This window comes from Pantherophis guttatus, chromosome 1 (genome assembly GCF_059756535.1).
Source record: "Pantherophis guttatus breed Tessera chromosome 1, ASM5975653v1, whole genome shotgun sequence".
NCBI lineage: Eukaryota > Metazoa > Chordata > Lepidosauria > Squamata > Colubridae > Pantherophis > Pantherophis guttatus.
The window spans coordinates 76,531,376-76,547,969 of record NC_142063.1 but is presented as its reverse complement, the minus strand read 5'-3'; the positions used below and the strand labels follow the sequence as shown (position 1 = coordinate 76,547,969).

Sequence of the window (16,594 nt, the reverse complement as noted above, 5' to 3'; positions counted from 1 at the left end):
TGAACTTAATTTGAATTTAATTTCAAAGAAAACAAAATTTCACGTTTTGCAAAACTTCAAAATAAAGCATTTTATCAGGAAAATAAACCTATTAGATTTCATGTTACTGTATATCTTTAATTATTTTTAATAAAGATGGACATTGAAGACAACCATGTATTTCATAGATGCAACATGTACAGTAGAATCAAAATATTTAAGAGATGGACACATTCAATGTTATTTTTGCAAAGTACTGATAAATAATATTATCCTTTTGGCAAACTCTATAAAAAAACCCTCAAACTATATTTCCTTCTATCTTTTGTCTTAAAACCAACTTGATATTCTCAAATTTGGTTAACTAAAATGTGTAAGCAATAATTCCTGGCGAACTCTGTCAGCTTCAGAGTCAAGAGATTCCATGTGCTCATATTCTTCCTCTGGATGTTCCACTTGTTCTGAATATGAGGAAGACCATATATCCATCCCATGCTCCAGAGAGATATTATGAAGGACGCAGCAAGCAAGGATGATGTTACCTGCTTTTTCTGGAGAATATTGTAATGTCCCTTTTGATCCATCCAAACAACGGAACCGAACCTGGAGTGTTCTGAATGTTCGTTCAATAATATTATGAGTTGCTGAATGCGCCATATTATATCTGTACTCTGCAGGTGTTTCAGGAATATGCAGAGGAGTCATTAGCCAAGTGCGAAGAAAGAACGAATTATCACCTGTAAAATCAAGAAAAAAATGAGATTCCTAATAAATAGCAAAAGATTTTACTTTTATTTTCAGCAACCGATATTTTAATCTGAAATCCTAGCAAAGGAAACAAAATATACATCTTAAGCTACATTTATATTTATAAAAGGCATTTTATGATACAACTACATTTGGGTTACTTTACATGTCAATAAATCAATTAGAACTTTATTCAAAACAGATTTAGAGGAATAGCGATCAGCATGAACCTACCAAGTAGCCAGCCATCTTTCTGCATACCAGCTTCAAATTGGTTTCTTAGAGCCGACTGCTGAAGCACAGTGCAGTCCTGCAGGCTTCCTGGCCAGTGTGTTTCCGCACTTAGCAGCCTTCCCCTGGCATTACACACCATCAGGCAATTTAAAGAATGAAGGCCCTTTCGATTCACATACGATAAATCCTCAGCATTGGGCGCCTTTATTGCTACATGATTGCAATCAACCAATCCTAGTACGCCTGGCATACCTGCCAGCCCATAAAATTCATCTTTCATATGTTGTATTGACACTTCATCCTCTGGGAAATGAATAAATTGAGAGGCTCTTTCCACCAAGGCATCAGTAACATTGGCAACACAGCGACTCATAGATGCTTGGCTAATGCCAATGGCATCTCCCATGCGAGTCTGAAATGAGCCAGAAGTATAAAAACCTAGTGCAGCAAGAATCTGTGTCTCTGGGCTGATGGCCCTGGATCGTTGAGTAGGACGAGAAAGATTGGCACCTAGAAGATCCACCAAATGATAAATAAACTGACGTGGAAATCCATACATAGATACAAGATATTCGTCAGTAACATCCTCCAGCTTGAAGCGATCCAGGGTCCTATGTCCACGTCCATATAGCAAGAGGTCACAATCAATAACTGCTATGGGAATAGCCATAATAGATTTATCTTCCTTCTCTGTGTTGACCTTAATTGGAAAAGAATGCAGTCAAAAGAAAGCAAAAAAGAAAATATAACATATTGCACAATTTTCTTTCTCTTCTTCCTACCTTAGTTCAACATAAATCACATTGACTTAAATAGCACAATTTTTGAATAGGACGGGAAATTCATTTATATATAGGAACTCTCATTTTATTTGCTATTGCTTTAAAACCAAAGTAGTGTATAACATTCTGTGAATGCAAGCAAAAGATACTGTATGTAATAAAGATTTCCTACAGTATTATGTGCCAAATGCCTACCAAATAAGTTTTACTGGAAAAGAAGGAAATGAGGTGTCCATGACATTTTGCTATTGACCTTCAGTTAATGATGAATTTGGCAAAATTTTAATGATTTTTTTAAGATAAAATTTTACAGGGCCAGGGAATATTTTAGCATGAAAGAATATACAATTAATATTGACCCAATATCACATATAAAACCTGAGGCATATATATTCCATAAGAAATTTCTGGTGCTTAGCCCAATTTTTGAACTTTATCTCCAATCTCCAATATCTCCAGGTATAATGACATATGTCAAACAAAATAAGAGAGGTCAAGCCTTTTGGTTGGAAATTAATCTTTAGCCAGTATTTGAATATACTTAACCATGCCCTTATTTGAACCCTCAGCAGCTTGCCTCCAGACATAACGTGGCGTTAGAAGCATACCTCACTCAGGATCCTAACTTACATTGTTTTTCCTAGCTTCTAGAGTTCCTACTAAAGTATAATTAATATAGTTGCAAAGTTTATAAAGTACTAAACATTTTTTTATTTATTTAAAAGCAGATTTCAGTAATCTTTTGAAAATGTTTATTTTTTTTTAGATTTTTATTACATATATAAACACACAAAAAACACATACACATACAAATGTGACAAATACGACATTAATAACATAAATGACATCTAAACGTAGTGTCTGATTTTATCCGACATCAATAACCTAAATTCCTCAATATATATTCCTTCCTCTTGCCTTATATAACTATATTATTTTTTAATCTTTAATTATGGGTTGTTATATCTTATTTGGTACAGAATTTTATTTTACTCTTTTAGGATCCTCTTTTGGTTTTGGTTTTCCCCTCTAACCATTGATACCACCTTTGCCAAACCAGGTAGTAGTCAGATTCTTCCTTTCCTTGAATTTCCTTGGTGAGTCTGTCCATCTCAGCACATTCCATGACTTTAGATATTATTCTATCTTGTGTTGGGACTTCTTCCAATTTCCAATTTTGTGCATAAGTGATCCTTGAGGCAGTTAAAATATGTGTGATCAAGTATATTGTTTCTCTGTCGTAATTACTTGTAAATATGCCTAATAAATATGTTTCCGGTCTTAGTGGTACTTTTTGGGCTGTTATTGGTTCCAATTGGGTTTTGATATTATTCCAGAATTGTTTGGCTTTGGGACACGACCACCACATGTGGTAGTATGTCCCTTTTTGTGCTTTGCATTTCCAGCAGAGTGAAGATGTATTGGGAAACATTTTGGAGATTCGTGCCGGTGGGAGATGCCATCTATAAAACATCTTGTAAATATTTTCTTTGTACGGTACTGATAAGGTTAATTTACTGTTAATTTTCCATAGTTTTTCCCATTTGTTTAATTCTATAGGGTATCCAAAGTTCATCGCCCACGTAATCATATTTCTTTTGAAAATGTTTATTATTGAATATATATATCCTTAAATTAGGGGCGCAATGGCTCAGTGGTTAAAAACACTGAGCTTGTCAGCTGGAAAGCACACACAGGTTTGAGACTGCGTGACAGGATGAGCTCCTGTTCCTGCCCACCTAGCAGTTTGAAGGCATGCAAATCTGAGTAGACTAACAGGTACCACTTCAGTGGGAAGGTAACAGCGTTCTGTGCACCTCGACATATAGTCATGCTGGCCACATGAACACAGAAATGTCTTCAAACAACGCTGGCTCTCTTTGTTAAGAAACAGAGTTGAGCACTGCCCCCTCAAGTCGGACATGACTGGACAGGGGAACCTTTACCTTTATATGCTTAAACAAATTGCATAATCCATTATTGTGAATCCCTGTACTGTTAGATATCTGCACATTTAGAGGGGATTATTTTTGCAGCCAAACACATTTTTCAAGCTACAAATTGTTTGGAGAACAAAGGGACCTTAAATAATGATGCTGGCAACACCTGTTTTATTATGGTAGAAAACTTGTTTGTATGACATACTGAGCCGCAAACCACGCAACCACATTTTGACCTAGCATGTCTTGCAGGTTACTTGCTGTGGTCCTTAGACCAAGGATTCCCAAATCTTCAGCACATTGACCCCTTCGTGAAATTTCAGACTGTTCATTGGCACACACACCCCAATATTATATGAAAATAAATAACACTTGAACTAATAATACTACAAACAATAACAACAGAGAATCCCATCAACCCTTGAAGATCAATACTGATCACTTTGAGGAACTTTGACTTAGATTAAGATAGCAAGAACCAATTTTAATCAAAGAGAACGGGAAGCGCTGGAAATGGATGGTGGTAAAGATGCAGGAAAGAAAGAGAATGGGCATTAAATATCTATATATCTATATCGTCTGTCTATCTATCTATCTATCTATCTATCTATCTATCTATCTATCTATCTATCTATCAATCAATCATAAAGTGGGCCCCGAGGACAAAAGGAGTTGGAGAAGGGCAGAGAAACATGAAATTAACCCATTTCAAAACAAGCTACAGCTGACTATGGGCACCTTATATTCCATATCAATGTATTTATGATACAAATTAAGACTTACTTTGAAATGAGCGGCCCAAGCAGCAATCAACTAAGTCGCACAAGAGAATGCTTTAAAGTACGAAGCATTCCATCAATCGCCCTTAGCCCCTAGACTCGAGGCTCTTGTCATGGTCAAGGAAGGGTTTGCTTGGAAGTCATTTTTTAGGGGGACCGAAAGCCCGGTGTAAGGGACTGTATTCCCCACAATGTCTAAGGCTGTGAAGGATGTGCTTGGATATGTGATCCAGAAAGAAAGAAAGAAACGTGTGTGGTGGGGGAGAAAAAGCAGCCTTCTACGTTCACCTCTTTTTCCCCATCCTAGGATTAGTTCAAAGGAGACAGAAACGCCGATTCCTGGTTTTCTCCCCAGCGCCGGGACAGCCAGGCGGAGCTTTTCCACTCTCGCACGACGCGCAAACTCCCGTTTCCCAAACGCAGATTCTTCACAAGTATGATTTTTGGATATATATTTTTTAAAAAAGAAAATATTTGCACCCGGGCTTTTTTTATTCATGAACTTATGAGCTTTGCGGCCTAATTCCCCTGGAGGGAGGCAGAAATCAGAGCGCGGGAGGAGGGTGTGGGGGAATAAACTTGACTCCGTGTGAAAAGTGCCGCCCCGGTTGCCTCATTTGCCTTGAGCCGATGAAAACAAACAGCAGCAATGGCGGCGGTGACGGGATCCCGGGGGAGGCCGCGGTCGTGAGGTGCCGTCACGGCCCCTGGTAGTTTCCAGCGAGGAAACCAGGTTAAGGGGGCGACCAGCCCGCGGCTTTCTTTGGCCACAAGCGTCTCTCGGACGGCTCTTCCAGGAAAAAAGCGCCACTCGGACCGGAGCGTATTCATAGCCGAGCCGGAGGCATTTCTCCTCTGTCTGAACCAAGCCTGGAAAGAAGCTGTTGGTGCTGCCGCCACCCCCACCCCAGCCCAGCCCCACAGGGCCAATTCTGATTTTTAGCTCGGGGTTAAAAGGCTCCAAGCGCGCTCTTCACCCTCTTCCCTCAAGAGCCAAGCTGAAAATTTAGACTCCTTCTCCTCTTGCGCCTTTCCTGGCTGTGTCCACGCGGAAATTTAGGCAGTTCAGCCAGTCGCCTACCGAGTTGGACATGGAGGCTCCTTAGTGCTTTTCCTTCTTAGTTGGACAAGAGAAAAATCCCATTGCAAAAGACACTGGTTGGTTTCTCTGCTCTCTGAAACTGAGAAGATTCTCAACAGGGAAGGAAAAAAAGAAGCATCTTCCATCAAGACGGAGAGGTCGGGAGTAAGAGGAGCCAAATGAATATGGCCAAGCAAACAGACTAGGAGAAGCCTCTTGGGTTAATCCCGGGATGAAACCTCGAATTGTCACCTCAGCCTCTCTTGCGCAGGTAACCATCGCCTCCTGCATCTCAAAATATACGTAGATCTTTCATAGGTTACAGCTTACAAATATACTGCTCTTCCTGAATTACAATAAAACAAGGAAGGGGCAGAAGATGATGTGTGGAATATTGAACTGCAGAGGGGGAAAAAAGAGAATTATGATGTCTACACACACTAGCCCAGCTTTTGGATTTGAGAAGGGTTGGTGGATGACCATCTCAATGGATGAGTCATACTAGAAAATGGGCAGGGCAGTTTGACCTCTTAATTCTCCTAGCAGACTATCAACCATGGTATGTATCTTCCTGGGCTTTATATTTCTAATTGGTATTTGGGATGGATTTGCACATTTCATTCATTCATTCATTCAAGCTAATATCTTTGTGTTTTTGTGTGAGTGAACTTTTAGCCACTGGGACTTTTAAATAAATTGCGGATTAACGTGTAAATTTAACTAATTTTGATCAAAAAAAAAACATGGCTTACTGTGATATGTGTGTTCAATCACAGCTGAATCATATAAGTCACTGAAAAAAGTGACTTATAATAGTTTTTCACACGACTGTTGCAGCACCCCCGTGGTCACATGATCAAAATTCAGACACTTGGCAATTGACTCATATTTATGAAGTGCGGTGTCCCTGGGTCATGTGATAACTTTGTGACCTTCTGCCAAGCAGAGTCAATGGAGGAGCCAGAATCACTTAACAATCATGTTACTAACATAATAACTGCAGTGATTCACTTAACAACTGTGGCAAGAAAGATTGTAAAAAGGGGCAAAATTCACTTAACAACTGTTTCACTTAGCAACAGAAATTTTGGGCTCAATTGTTGTTGTAAATCAAGGACTTCTTGTTTTGTTTTCTTGTTTCTCACCCCATATTTACAGCCTTAAATAGAAGAAAGCTGTTTGAGGAATGATTTCAACTTTATATGTAGATGCTTTGTACTTAAATTTGGGCTTCTGGGATCTTTCCATACACTGTATTAGTAAAGTAGTTAGTCTGGTAAATACTAATATGCCTTTTATTTCTTTCTCCTTTCATTTACCATCTCATTATGCTACGACTGATTATAACATATGCCTTCCTTTTCTTGACGGAAACTTGTATGCTGGAGTCACTGGCGTGTAGCATCTGTATTTCCAATAATAGATCTCTGCCTCATAAAGGAATTGCAGGCATTCTAGGGAACTATATAGGTTCCCTAAATGCATTGCAGGCATTCTAGGGAACTATAAAGGTTTATTTGAGGTGTTTTGATATCATAGGAAAAATGAAAGCTGACGTTGCAGGAACTATCATGAGAGGCTTTGTGAGAAGAGCAGCCTCAACAGCTTTCCTTTGTATAATGGTGTGCTATGTGGCTGTCCAAAACCATCCTAGCAACCTTTATTGAAGGGCAGAGCCTACTATATCCTGCCCTCATTAATGGAGATCATTTTATAGAATAATGTACTTCAGCAATTTCATATTTGCTGATTGAGTCAAAAAGCTTCATCTATCCTTGCTTTATGTAAAATTCAAAACCAGTTAGCTAATCTCTGATGCCACTAATTGTCCTTGAACAAAAAGATTGAGAGATTGTAATCTGAAATGCCAACAAGGTTCTGTTTGGAAATTTGGCCCTGCCCTGATCTTAATTATGATAATGGCTTTTTCTTGATCTATGAACACTAAATAAGCATACAGTACTAAAATTATCATTCATTATAGTTGTTTAAAGTAGCTATTACAAAGATCTGAACAACTTGTTTTTCATGTTTTCAAATTTGAGGGAAAGGAGCTTTTTTTATCCTTGCAACATGAAAACTATTTTGTACCTAGCATGTTCTAACTTAGGTATTCAGTGCTATCAAGTCTGGCTCAACCTTAGTGGCTATATAGACAAACTGCATCTCACAAGAGCCTTGGTGGCGCAGTGGTTAGAATGCAGTACTGCAGGCTACTTCTGCTGACTACCGGCTGCCTGCAATTTGGCAGTTCTAATCTCACCAAGCTCAAGGTTGACTCAGCCTTCTATCCTTCCGAGGCTGATAAAATGAGGACCCAGATTGTTGGGGGCAATAAACTGACTCTGTAAACCGCTTAGAGAGGGCTGTAAAACACTATAAAGTGGTATATAAGTCTAAGTGCTATTGCTGTTTTGACTTGTCTCTGAGAATAGTACATAGCCATGGATATTTGTGGACTGCAAATAATAAATTATGATATACAAAACGCTATTACTTGCATCAAATATTACGAGGCAAATGCATGAGAGGCATGCATCATGATGACATCATGTACATGCCATCTTCTTGACAGGATCTCTGTTAGATTGTTAGACTTCTCCAAATATGCTTTCCTCACCCTTCTTTATCAGTGCAGGAATTTTAGAGAAAATAGGTTTATTGGTTGGTAGAGATTAGACTGTATATCTTGCCTTTCCTGCTATATTCATGCTTTGATGGAATGACCCTGTGGGCAGATGGTGTCTTGTACGATATTGATGCCTTGTGCTTTGTAAATTATTTGGTCGATAAGGTGGTGAGTGGTTCTGTCTCATATCTCTGTTGGTTGTTTCCTATATGACTTGTGATACTGTGATGGAGTTGTTCAAATGAACCACTTTTGGTTCACTTTTGATATAATAGATAAAGTTAAAATATCTGCTGCTTGCTCCGAGTGCAGTGCTTCCAAGAATTTTCTTGTATTTTTTAATCTGGCTTGTTCTAAGATTTCCAGTTTCCCATCTGAAGTTATCCTTGAGACTATCTTTAAAGAGGGAGATTAATGAAGTCATATTATGCCTTTTGAGAGTTAATTGATGTTTGGGGATGCATTCCGCTGATTTCTGTTGTTTTATATAATGTTATTCAGAATCCTTGCATTCTATTGTATTGAGCACACACAATATATAAGGACATGACATCAAGTACTGCTGAGTTCCATTTCAGATCTACTCTGAATAAACTTACATCATGAACAATGATATGTCAGCACTTACTCATTGTCTTACATCACATTACCTAGAATTCATTTCACAAATGATTAATCTTATTCACCAAGTTCATCGGGTGAAATAAAAAGTTACTTGATTTTGCCAGGTGATTCTGAAAGAGCAGACAATGTAAACTTCACTGAATATTCTTAATTTCTGTTTATTTAAATGAACAAATTGATTTCAAAAGTAGTGGCTGACTTAAAATCTACTTGTTGATGTTGAAGACTAGTTTGGCTGAATAATACTGTGCAAAAGAACTTCTAAGACTGGAAATGTGAAATCAATTTTTTTTTGTCCTGTTTCAGACTTTCATATGCAATGGATACTGACCTCAGCTCCCAGGACAGGAAGGACTTGGACAAGTTCATAAAATTTTTTGCTTTGAAGGTAATTATTTGTGTGTGCATTATGTTTAGACTACAGCATAACAAAAGCTAAAGTTTTGCACAATTCAGTGGCAGTAACACAAAATGTGTAATAGAATTCTGTAACATTTTTTAAAATTAAGAAATTAGAAGAAATTAAGAATTTCAGAAATGTCTTTTCAGTTTTATGATTTTAGGCTTTAAAATAGGAATCCTGAATTTCAGTGCTAAAGCTAACCCAATCCTAAAGAGGCAGCCCTTCTTCTTCAGTAATAAAGTAATAAAAAACATGAATTCTATATTAGGGGCTCTTGTACTTGTTCAGAGTCTGAAAACTTATTCCAAATTTCTGTTGTTTTTAATTCTGTCTTTTTTATTGTTGTTTTACTCTGTTTTAGTTAGCCACCCAAAGTCATGCATATGACTTTTATTTATCAATTAAATAAAACGCTTTTTTGAAGTGTGCACAGCCCTAATTCAAAGAAATAAATAAAATTGTTAAGAGATATAGGAAAAGTTATAAGATTTCCTGAACTGTTCTGCCCAGGATCTGAGCAATTAATAATGCATGCATGCATTATTAGTAATGCATTTCTGACTTCTGCTATCAAACAGTTGAGTAATTTGGCTTTTGTACCTCCTTTAATTTTTTTTCAATCTGGTACCATTCAGTAGGTGTTCTCTACTTGACTTTTTGACTATTTGTCTTTTCTCAATGCAGTAAGCCTGTTTTGTCTTTCAGACTGTACAGGTCATTGTGCAGGCCCGACTTGGAGAAAAAATCTGCACTCGTTCATCCTCCTCACCAACAGGCTCTGACTGGGTAAAAAGTATTTTTGAGAACAATCCCTTTGTTACATCATTCATAATATTCATGTTAAAAGCACGTGGCTTCTACCTTGCTTCTGTTGTAAAGTGGTTGTATAAATATAGAATGTATGGGAGCAATTCATTCCTTATTTGCAAGTTCTTATTAGATCTTTTTATTGAGTATTTGTGACATACAAGATCTCTAGAGACAGTGAAAGCTAATAGGACTTGTGTATATCTCTGTGTTTGTATATTATCTGCTTTACAATATTTTGAGGAAATCAACATTTATTAATCTGTGATGTATGACAGCAAAGGATGTTTTGCTTTATAGTAGTGAGATTAATCTATTGTGAACTGTGTTTTATTATACATATTCCTGCTATAGGAAGGTTTGTAGGTTTCTAAAGTAGATTCCTGAAAATTAAAATCTACATTCTTAAATTTACAGTTCAACTTGGCAATCAAAGACATACCAGAAGTTACTCATGAAGCAAAAAAAGCTTTGGCAGGACAGCTGCCTGCTGTTGGGCGGTCAATGTGTGTGGAAATCTCCCTTAAAACCTCTGAGGTATAAACTGAACCAACCATTCTTTTTTTCTTATTCAATTTCATCTCAGATTTTGTTACATGGCTTCAAATCATATGAAAATTTACAAGAGAGGGTTCCAGTAAACCACTGCTGGCAGCATTATAATTTTCATTTTTATATAAAAAACAGAAACTACTCTGTTTAGTCACTGAAATATTATTACACATAGGATCTTCTTTCCAAGAATTCTATTTAAAACTGCCTTTACATGATGAGATAGTAGATAGAACTAGCTTGTCTACTACTAAAACTCTCATTCTTATAATCTTTACGTAGGTGAAATGGTACACCCATTTTTGAACTAAGGTACCTCAAATGGTCTAACTTACAGAATGCATCCAAAATCCAGGATCCATTTCCCATGTAATTGAAATTTGACAAGTTTTATAAAACATTTTATCAATCCATTATTTTATGTCCTGCATTCTGCAGTGACAAAACTTGAGCTTCTTTTCTGTGACATTCTTTCAGGTATATGAAGGTATCACTTTTCATAATTTGGAAACTATACTAATGTTAAATCTACCTAAAGTTTCATTTGTCTCATTTTCAACAACACCACTGACTCATCTGTACTAGGTACATTTTTTTTCACAAGTAAAAGCTTTGTCATTATAAAGGCTTTGTTGAAATACTTTTTCTTCCACTGCAGGGAGATTCCATGGAGCTGGAAATCTGGTGTTTAGAAATGAATGAAAAGTAAGCTACTGTTTAAAGTATTTTCATTCCTATCTTTACTGGAAAAAAAATCTATCAGAACGGCTCACATCAATAACAGAGAGGACACTACCTGTACCTAGGAAGCCTAAAAGGCATAGTGTAAAAGAAAAGGGAAGTGAGAAGAGAAACAATGCAAATAACAAACTCAGTTACCAGTTTTAAAGCTATAATGATGTTATAAGCAACAAGCTTGAATGTGAACAATTAATATTAGTGAATCTCTAGAACCAATGGGCACAAGAGGCTTTTTGTTAAGCGTAAATAACTAAACACTAGTTCCCATTTTTTTTCTTTACATTTTAAAATGCGCATAGAAAGAAGTAGTAATAAAATGAATACATCCAGTATGTCCATCATAATTAATTTATGAGTTAACATTTGCACACTACAAAATAAAAGTTTGCAAGTATTTCCCAATTGTAAGTAAAAAAAAGCTGTTCCAACTTGCATGAAATGTTTCCATGCAGTTTTACTTCTGTTATCAGCTGCTTAGATGTTTCTTGGTATTGACGCATTTTCAAACATTGGTAAATTGATAACAGTATCATGCATAATTACCCTAAAACTAAGGCCTTCAGTGTTGTAGTGCTTATAGGTCTGCTGATACGCCCCTTTGTGCCCTGCTTGACTTTATATTTCAATTTACATTTCAATTAAAAAGTGGCAAGCTGGCACATTATAATAGGTCAAAATGCCAATCTATAGAAGCATTCTTTATTCTCAAGAATGTCTAAAGAGCTAAAATGAGCTTAGTAGGCTTTCATAGAAGCTAAAAATAATCATGCAGAATAGAGCCTGCTAGCTCTGCAAATGGACAAAGGTAGAAATGGGGAAAATGCAAGAGGTGGAGGATGGAGATGGTGATATATAAAGCATTGGGATATTTTGAGTCTCACTAAGTCTTCCATGGTAGGCATTTTGTGCAGGCATTTTGCTAGAGCTCTCACAGCATATTCTAAATTATCCAATTAAAAATATTTTCATATGTCAGGAAGCCAGATAGAAATTTGTTCATTTCACAGTTCCCTTTTCGTTAAATACGTATTTCAAAAATACGTTACGTATTTCAAAAAGCTATGGGATTTAGATAAATCTGTTCTCATCAATGGGCTTTGTTTCATTCCATAATAGTATTTTTATAGCTATAGTAATTAGTTAATATTGCATTCCAGTTCAGAAAATGAGTATAGAATGGAATTTCATTTTAATTTGGATGAGGAGAAAGTTTGTTCTAACAAAAGTACAGGTAGTCCTTGTTTAGCGGCTGCCTCATTTAGTGACCGTTTGCAGTTATGATAGTGATGGCAAAGTATCTCTCACAATAAAGTCATAAGAGTTGTGATTTCACATAGTAACCACTTTGCTTATTGACCAAGTTGCCAAGTCAGGTTGTCATTACATGAAAACTACCTGTATGTCATTGCAGAAATTACCTTATTTGCATGATAATGTCATTAACCAAATAATATAAATTACTTGGAAAGCAAACTTTTTTGGGTTTTGGTGCATCTGAATTAAAAATAGATCATATTTCCACATGCCAAAAATATATCCTATTCTAATTTATGAATATTGTGGAAGAAACTTCTTAATATATTCTATATCAAGCAAAGATATATTGTAATATGCATCCATTTCTATATAATTCTATGTTATTTGTGGATTAATGCATTATTACTTAAGATATTTTTCTCTGATATTTGAGAAGCAAACATCTTCATTTGAATTAGAATTAAATAATTGGTGTATTACACAAAATCTGTAGATATATTAATTTGCTTTGAACTCTATAAAAGTATAATCTTTATTTTTATTTTTTTACAGTGATAATTCAGTACAGATAGTCCTTGACTTACAACCATTTGTTTAATGACCGTTCAAAGTTATAACGGAACTGAAAAAAGTTTTCACACTTACAACTGTTGCAGCATTATCACAGTCACATGATCAAAATTCAGGCACTTGGCAACTGGCATGTATTTATGACAGTTGCACTATCCTGGAGTCATGTGATCACCATTTGTAACATTCTCAACTGGCTTCTGAAAAGCAAAGTCAATAGGAGAAGTCAGAGTTGCTTAACAACTCTGTTGTTCATTTAACAACTGCAATGATTCATTTAATAAGTGTGGCCAAAAACTCATAAAATGGGATAAAAATCATTTTAACTTGCCTTGCTTAGCAACAGAAATTTTGGATTAAATTGTGGTCATAAATTGAGGATTACCTGTATTTCAAAGTTGATTCATTTCAGAATTTATTGATTCTTGGAATGCCGCATTAATTATTTTTATGTATGCTTTTAGATGTGATAAAGAAACCAAAGTTTCCTACACTGTGTATAATAGACTGTCTCTACTGCTGAAATCTTTGCTTGCTATAACAAGGGTGACACCAGCCTATAGACTCTCAAGGAAACAAGGTCATGAATATGTCATATTGTACAGGTAATATTGACTTTGATCATCCTCAGGACCAAAAAATAAATAGAACTTCTAATACATTCTATATTGTCTGTATCAAGTTTTATATTTTTTGTTCTTGCATTTCCATTATTTTTCTCCAGCCTCATATTTTTTAACGTGCTTGCATTGGTCTCTCTTTTTTTATCTTTTTAATTTGCTGTTAATCTTATTTTAATAAAGAAGTAGGTTCTCATGTGCAATTGATAGTTTACTGCATTCTTCTAATATGTGTACAATTTAGGAATATCTGTGGATTTATAGCTATATTTTTCCTTGTATTTCTTCATAACTTAGTCAAAATATAGTTAACAAATTTTGTTTCGTTTCAAAATTTCTCAAAATATTAAGCAGATTATTGTTTTTTAACTTTACAGTTTTGCTTCTTAAATCTTGTTATTCAAATTATAATTCTATGCATTATCCATAAAACAAAAAATGAACAAAATAAGTTGCATATATTTCTTCATTCTCTTTTTATCTTTAGTGCAATGTTATAAAATCTCATTAGATAATATTAACAAGTCAGTGTGGTAGCAGTGGATTTTAGATTTCTGTAAATATTTGGAAATTATTTTAACAAATCTAAACCATTTCATAATTCCATGTATTTCTCAACACTTATAGGTTCATTTGTCCTATAATAAGTTTCTTTCCTCTTTTTGGTTTTTAAATCAATATGGTCGCTAGAACTTGAAAATGTCTTGATGGCAAATAATCTTTCAATCACTTATTAATTTACAAAGATAGTTTATTCTTTTAGTGAATGAAAAACTAAAGCAACTTAATTCCTTTACTAATTGGAATCCATGCTATTTTAAACATATTTAATAATATGATAGGAATAATTGAAAATTTTGTATATGTCATAAATTCTTTTGTTATCAAGAGTACTAGTTATTGCATGGTTTCATATTTCTCTACCCTTGCCTGTATATTGTTCTAGGCAAAAACAGCATAATCATGCAAATTTTACTACACTGCAAATGTCCATTAAATAAACATTTTATTTTAGAGAAAAAGTTCAGCTCCACATTTCAGGAATTAACATATTTATAACGTAAAATTTCCCCACTAAATTTGTATTTCTATTGTTTTTGAGGCAAGGACTTGCAAAAATATTTATTCCATTATTTAGATGCCATCTAACTCCAAAGACGTTTATTAATCTATTAAATACATTGGCCTGCTTGGTTTTTGTATTCTGAAGAAAACATTGGTTTATTTTAGTTCTCTCTACTATATTTTTTCCTCCATGATTTTTTGATATCTAAATGAGGAATTTAATACTATGGGATCTAGTATGGGCAGATCCAGACATAAGTACGTTCTTAGCTATGAAAGTCACTTGGCACCTTTGTACCAATATGTTTAATGTAATGCTAATTGTAGAAGGAGTAATATTAATGATAACTAAGAATGGAATAATTTTGAAATGTACCCTGTTTTCAACTATAAGCTCATACATCTATTGAACTCCCAAAGTATATTGCTGTGTTTTGTTTTGTTAAAAGGAGAGAGAATTTAAAAGAAGATTATATTAATCCAAACTGAATATCACTTATTGATTTCATTTAATCCAATTTTAGTATCCGTAATTTCATTACTTAGAACATGTAACTGGCTGAATATATAGTTTAATCTTCCAGTTTAAAGCAATTGAAATGTATTAATATGGGAAAGCATTTTGAAATCCAACAGGCAAATAAAAGTGTAATAGTCTGATATTATTGTGCAATTGTGTATTTAAGTATTTTCCAGTTAATCTGCTGTACCTATTTCCAGTTGCCTGTCCAACTAATAAAATATTGTTAAATGATTTATATTTCCAAACTACATGTATATTTAATGAATGGCCTCAATAGTTTCAGACAGAATATAAATGATCTAGCTGGCTCCTAATTTTTCTTATTATCCTCAAATTCAATTGGTTGCTGCTACTACTTTGGATTTTTGTTGGCTAGGGTCTGGGTTTATCAATTAAAACGGACAATATATTAATGGGGTTTTAGATCAAAACCTTACTACAGGAATTTATTTGATCTTATATTTCTTTTGATTCGTTTTTTTTGTTATCTCGATTCTGTGCCAATAATAATATCATATGTTCTAATTTTGGCACCTAAGCATTTACCATGCTTCTTTCTTTGATTCTGACATTAGGTGATCTTATGGTTATTTTATGTTACTTGTTCATCAAAAAGTGACCAGATCAAGGGTTGTAAGATTATTGTACATTAAGAATTAAAAAAATCAATTTTATATCTCTGCCTTGCATCTTATAACAACATATATGATGTATATAATTTTTGTATCTACTTATCTGTTGTAGGGTATACTTTGGAGAAGTGCAACTGAATGGCTTGGGAGAAGGTATGACTGGGTATCAGAAAAATTAGACCTGGGCTTTTCTTTTTTTACTATTGACAGACTGTAGAAAATAAAAATAGGCAATTATAGATTAACACGGATGGGCAAATATGGCCCCTTTATGACCTGTGGACTTCAACTTCCAGAATTCCTGAGCCAGCTTGGCTGTCTCAGGAATTCTGGGAGTTGAAGTCCACAGATTGTAAAAGGGCCACATTTGCCCACCCCTGGACTAACAGATTCACATGTTTACAAAAGAAACATGCATACATATATGGATGTTTGAGGTTTATAAGAGATTGATGAAGAATTGAAACTGATATCTGGGATTCAACTAAAGAATATATTCATCTGACTTTTGTCAATAGGAGAACTAATAGAAGTTTGCATCAATCTCTTGAGTGTATTATAAACATAATAGTAAAGTTATTTTTATGGTAAGCTGTTTAATCACAAAGGATCAGCTCTCAAAAAGTAAA

General features: G+C 35.0%; 2 protein-coding genes across 13 annotated transcripts in view; one reads left to right on the top strand and one right to left on the bottom strand.

The window, feature by feature from the left end:
- HARBI1 (harbinger transposase derived 1) lies at positions 1 to 5,048 on the bottom strand. 2 transcript variants are annotated; one of them, XM_034417473.2, is made up of 3 exons: positions 4,466 to 5,048; positions 961 to 1,660; positions 1 to 716 (listed from the first exon to the last, which is right to left on the bottom strand). In XM_034417473.2, the coding sequence occupies exons 2-3, from the start codon at positions 1,628 to 1,630 to the stop codon at positions 340 to 342; spliced, it is 1,047 nt and encodes a 348-aa protein (XP_034273364.1). In that variant the 5' UTR covers positions 1,631 to 1,660; positions 4,466 to 5,048; the 3' UTR covers positions 1 to 339. The 2 variants fall into 2 exon arrangements, with proteins under 2 accessions (XP_034273364.1, XP_034273365.1); XM_034417474.3 differs by having other exon boundaries at positions 4,750 to 4,869.
- The window catches only part of ATG13 (autophagy related 13), a 28,576-nt gene continuing 16,754 nt past the window's right edge, over positions 4,773 to 16,594 (top strand). For 5 of the 11 annotated variants that reach the window (XM_087883198.1, XM_087883190.1, XM_034417481.3 and 2 more), the window contains exons 1-7: positions 4,902 to 5,813; positions 9,102 to 9,183; positions 9,904 to 9,984; positions 10,423 to 10,542; positions 11,216 to 11,262; positions 13,590 to 13,730; positions 16,078 to 16,118. In XM_087883198.1, the coding sequence (XP_087739324.1) occupies positions 9,115 to 9,183; positions 9,904 to 9,984; positions 10,423 to 10,542; positions 11,216 to 11,262; positions 13,590 to 13,730; positions 16,078 to 16,118 (499 nt within the window). In that variant the 5' untranslated portion in view covers positions 4,902 to 5,813; positions 9,102 to 9,114. Of the gene's footprint in view, positions 6,102 to 9,101; positions 9,184 to 9,903; positions 9,985 to 10,422; positions 10,543 to 11,215; positions 11,263 to 13,589; positions 13,731 to 16,077; positions 16,119 to 16,594 lie in introns of all 11 variants that reach the window. The other 6 variants (XM_087883201.1, XM_034417483.3, XM_034417482.3 and 3 more) reach the window with 4 other exon arrangements.

Excerpts from the sequence above, each read along its gene's own strand:
- HARBI1 (XM_034417473.2), bottom strand. The coding sequence starts at position 1,630 with ATGGCTATTCCCATAGCAGTTATTGATTGTGACCTCTTGCTATATGGA. Across the intron at positions 717-960 it reads GAAAGATGGCTGGCTACTTG|GTGATAATTCGTTCTTTCTT; the intron begins GTAGGTTCATGC and ends TTGATTTTACAG.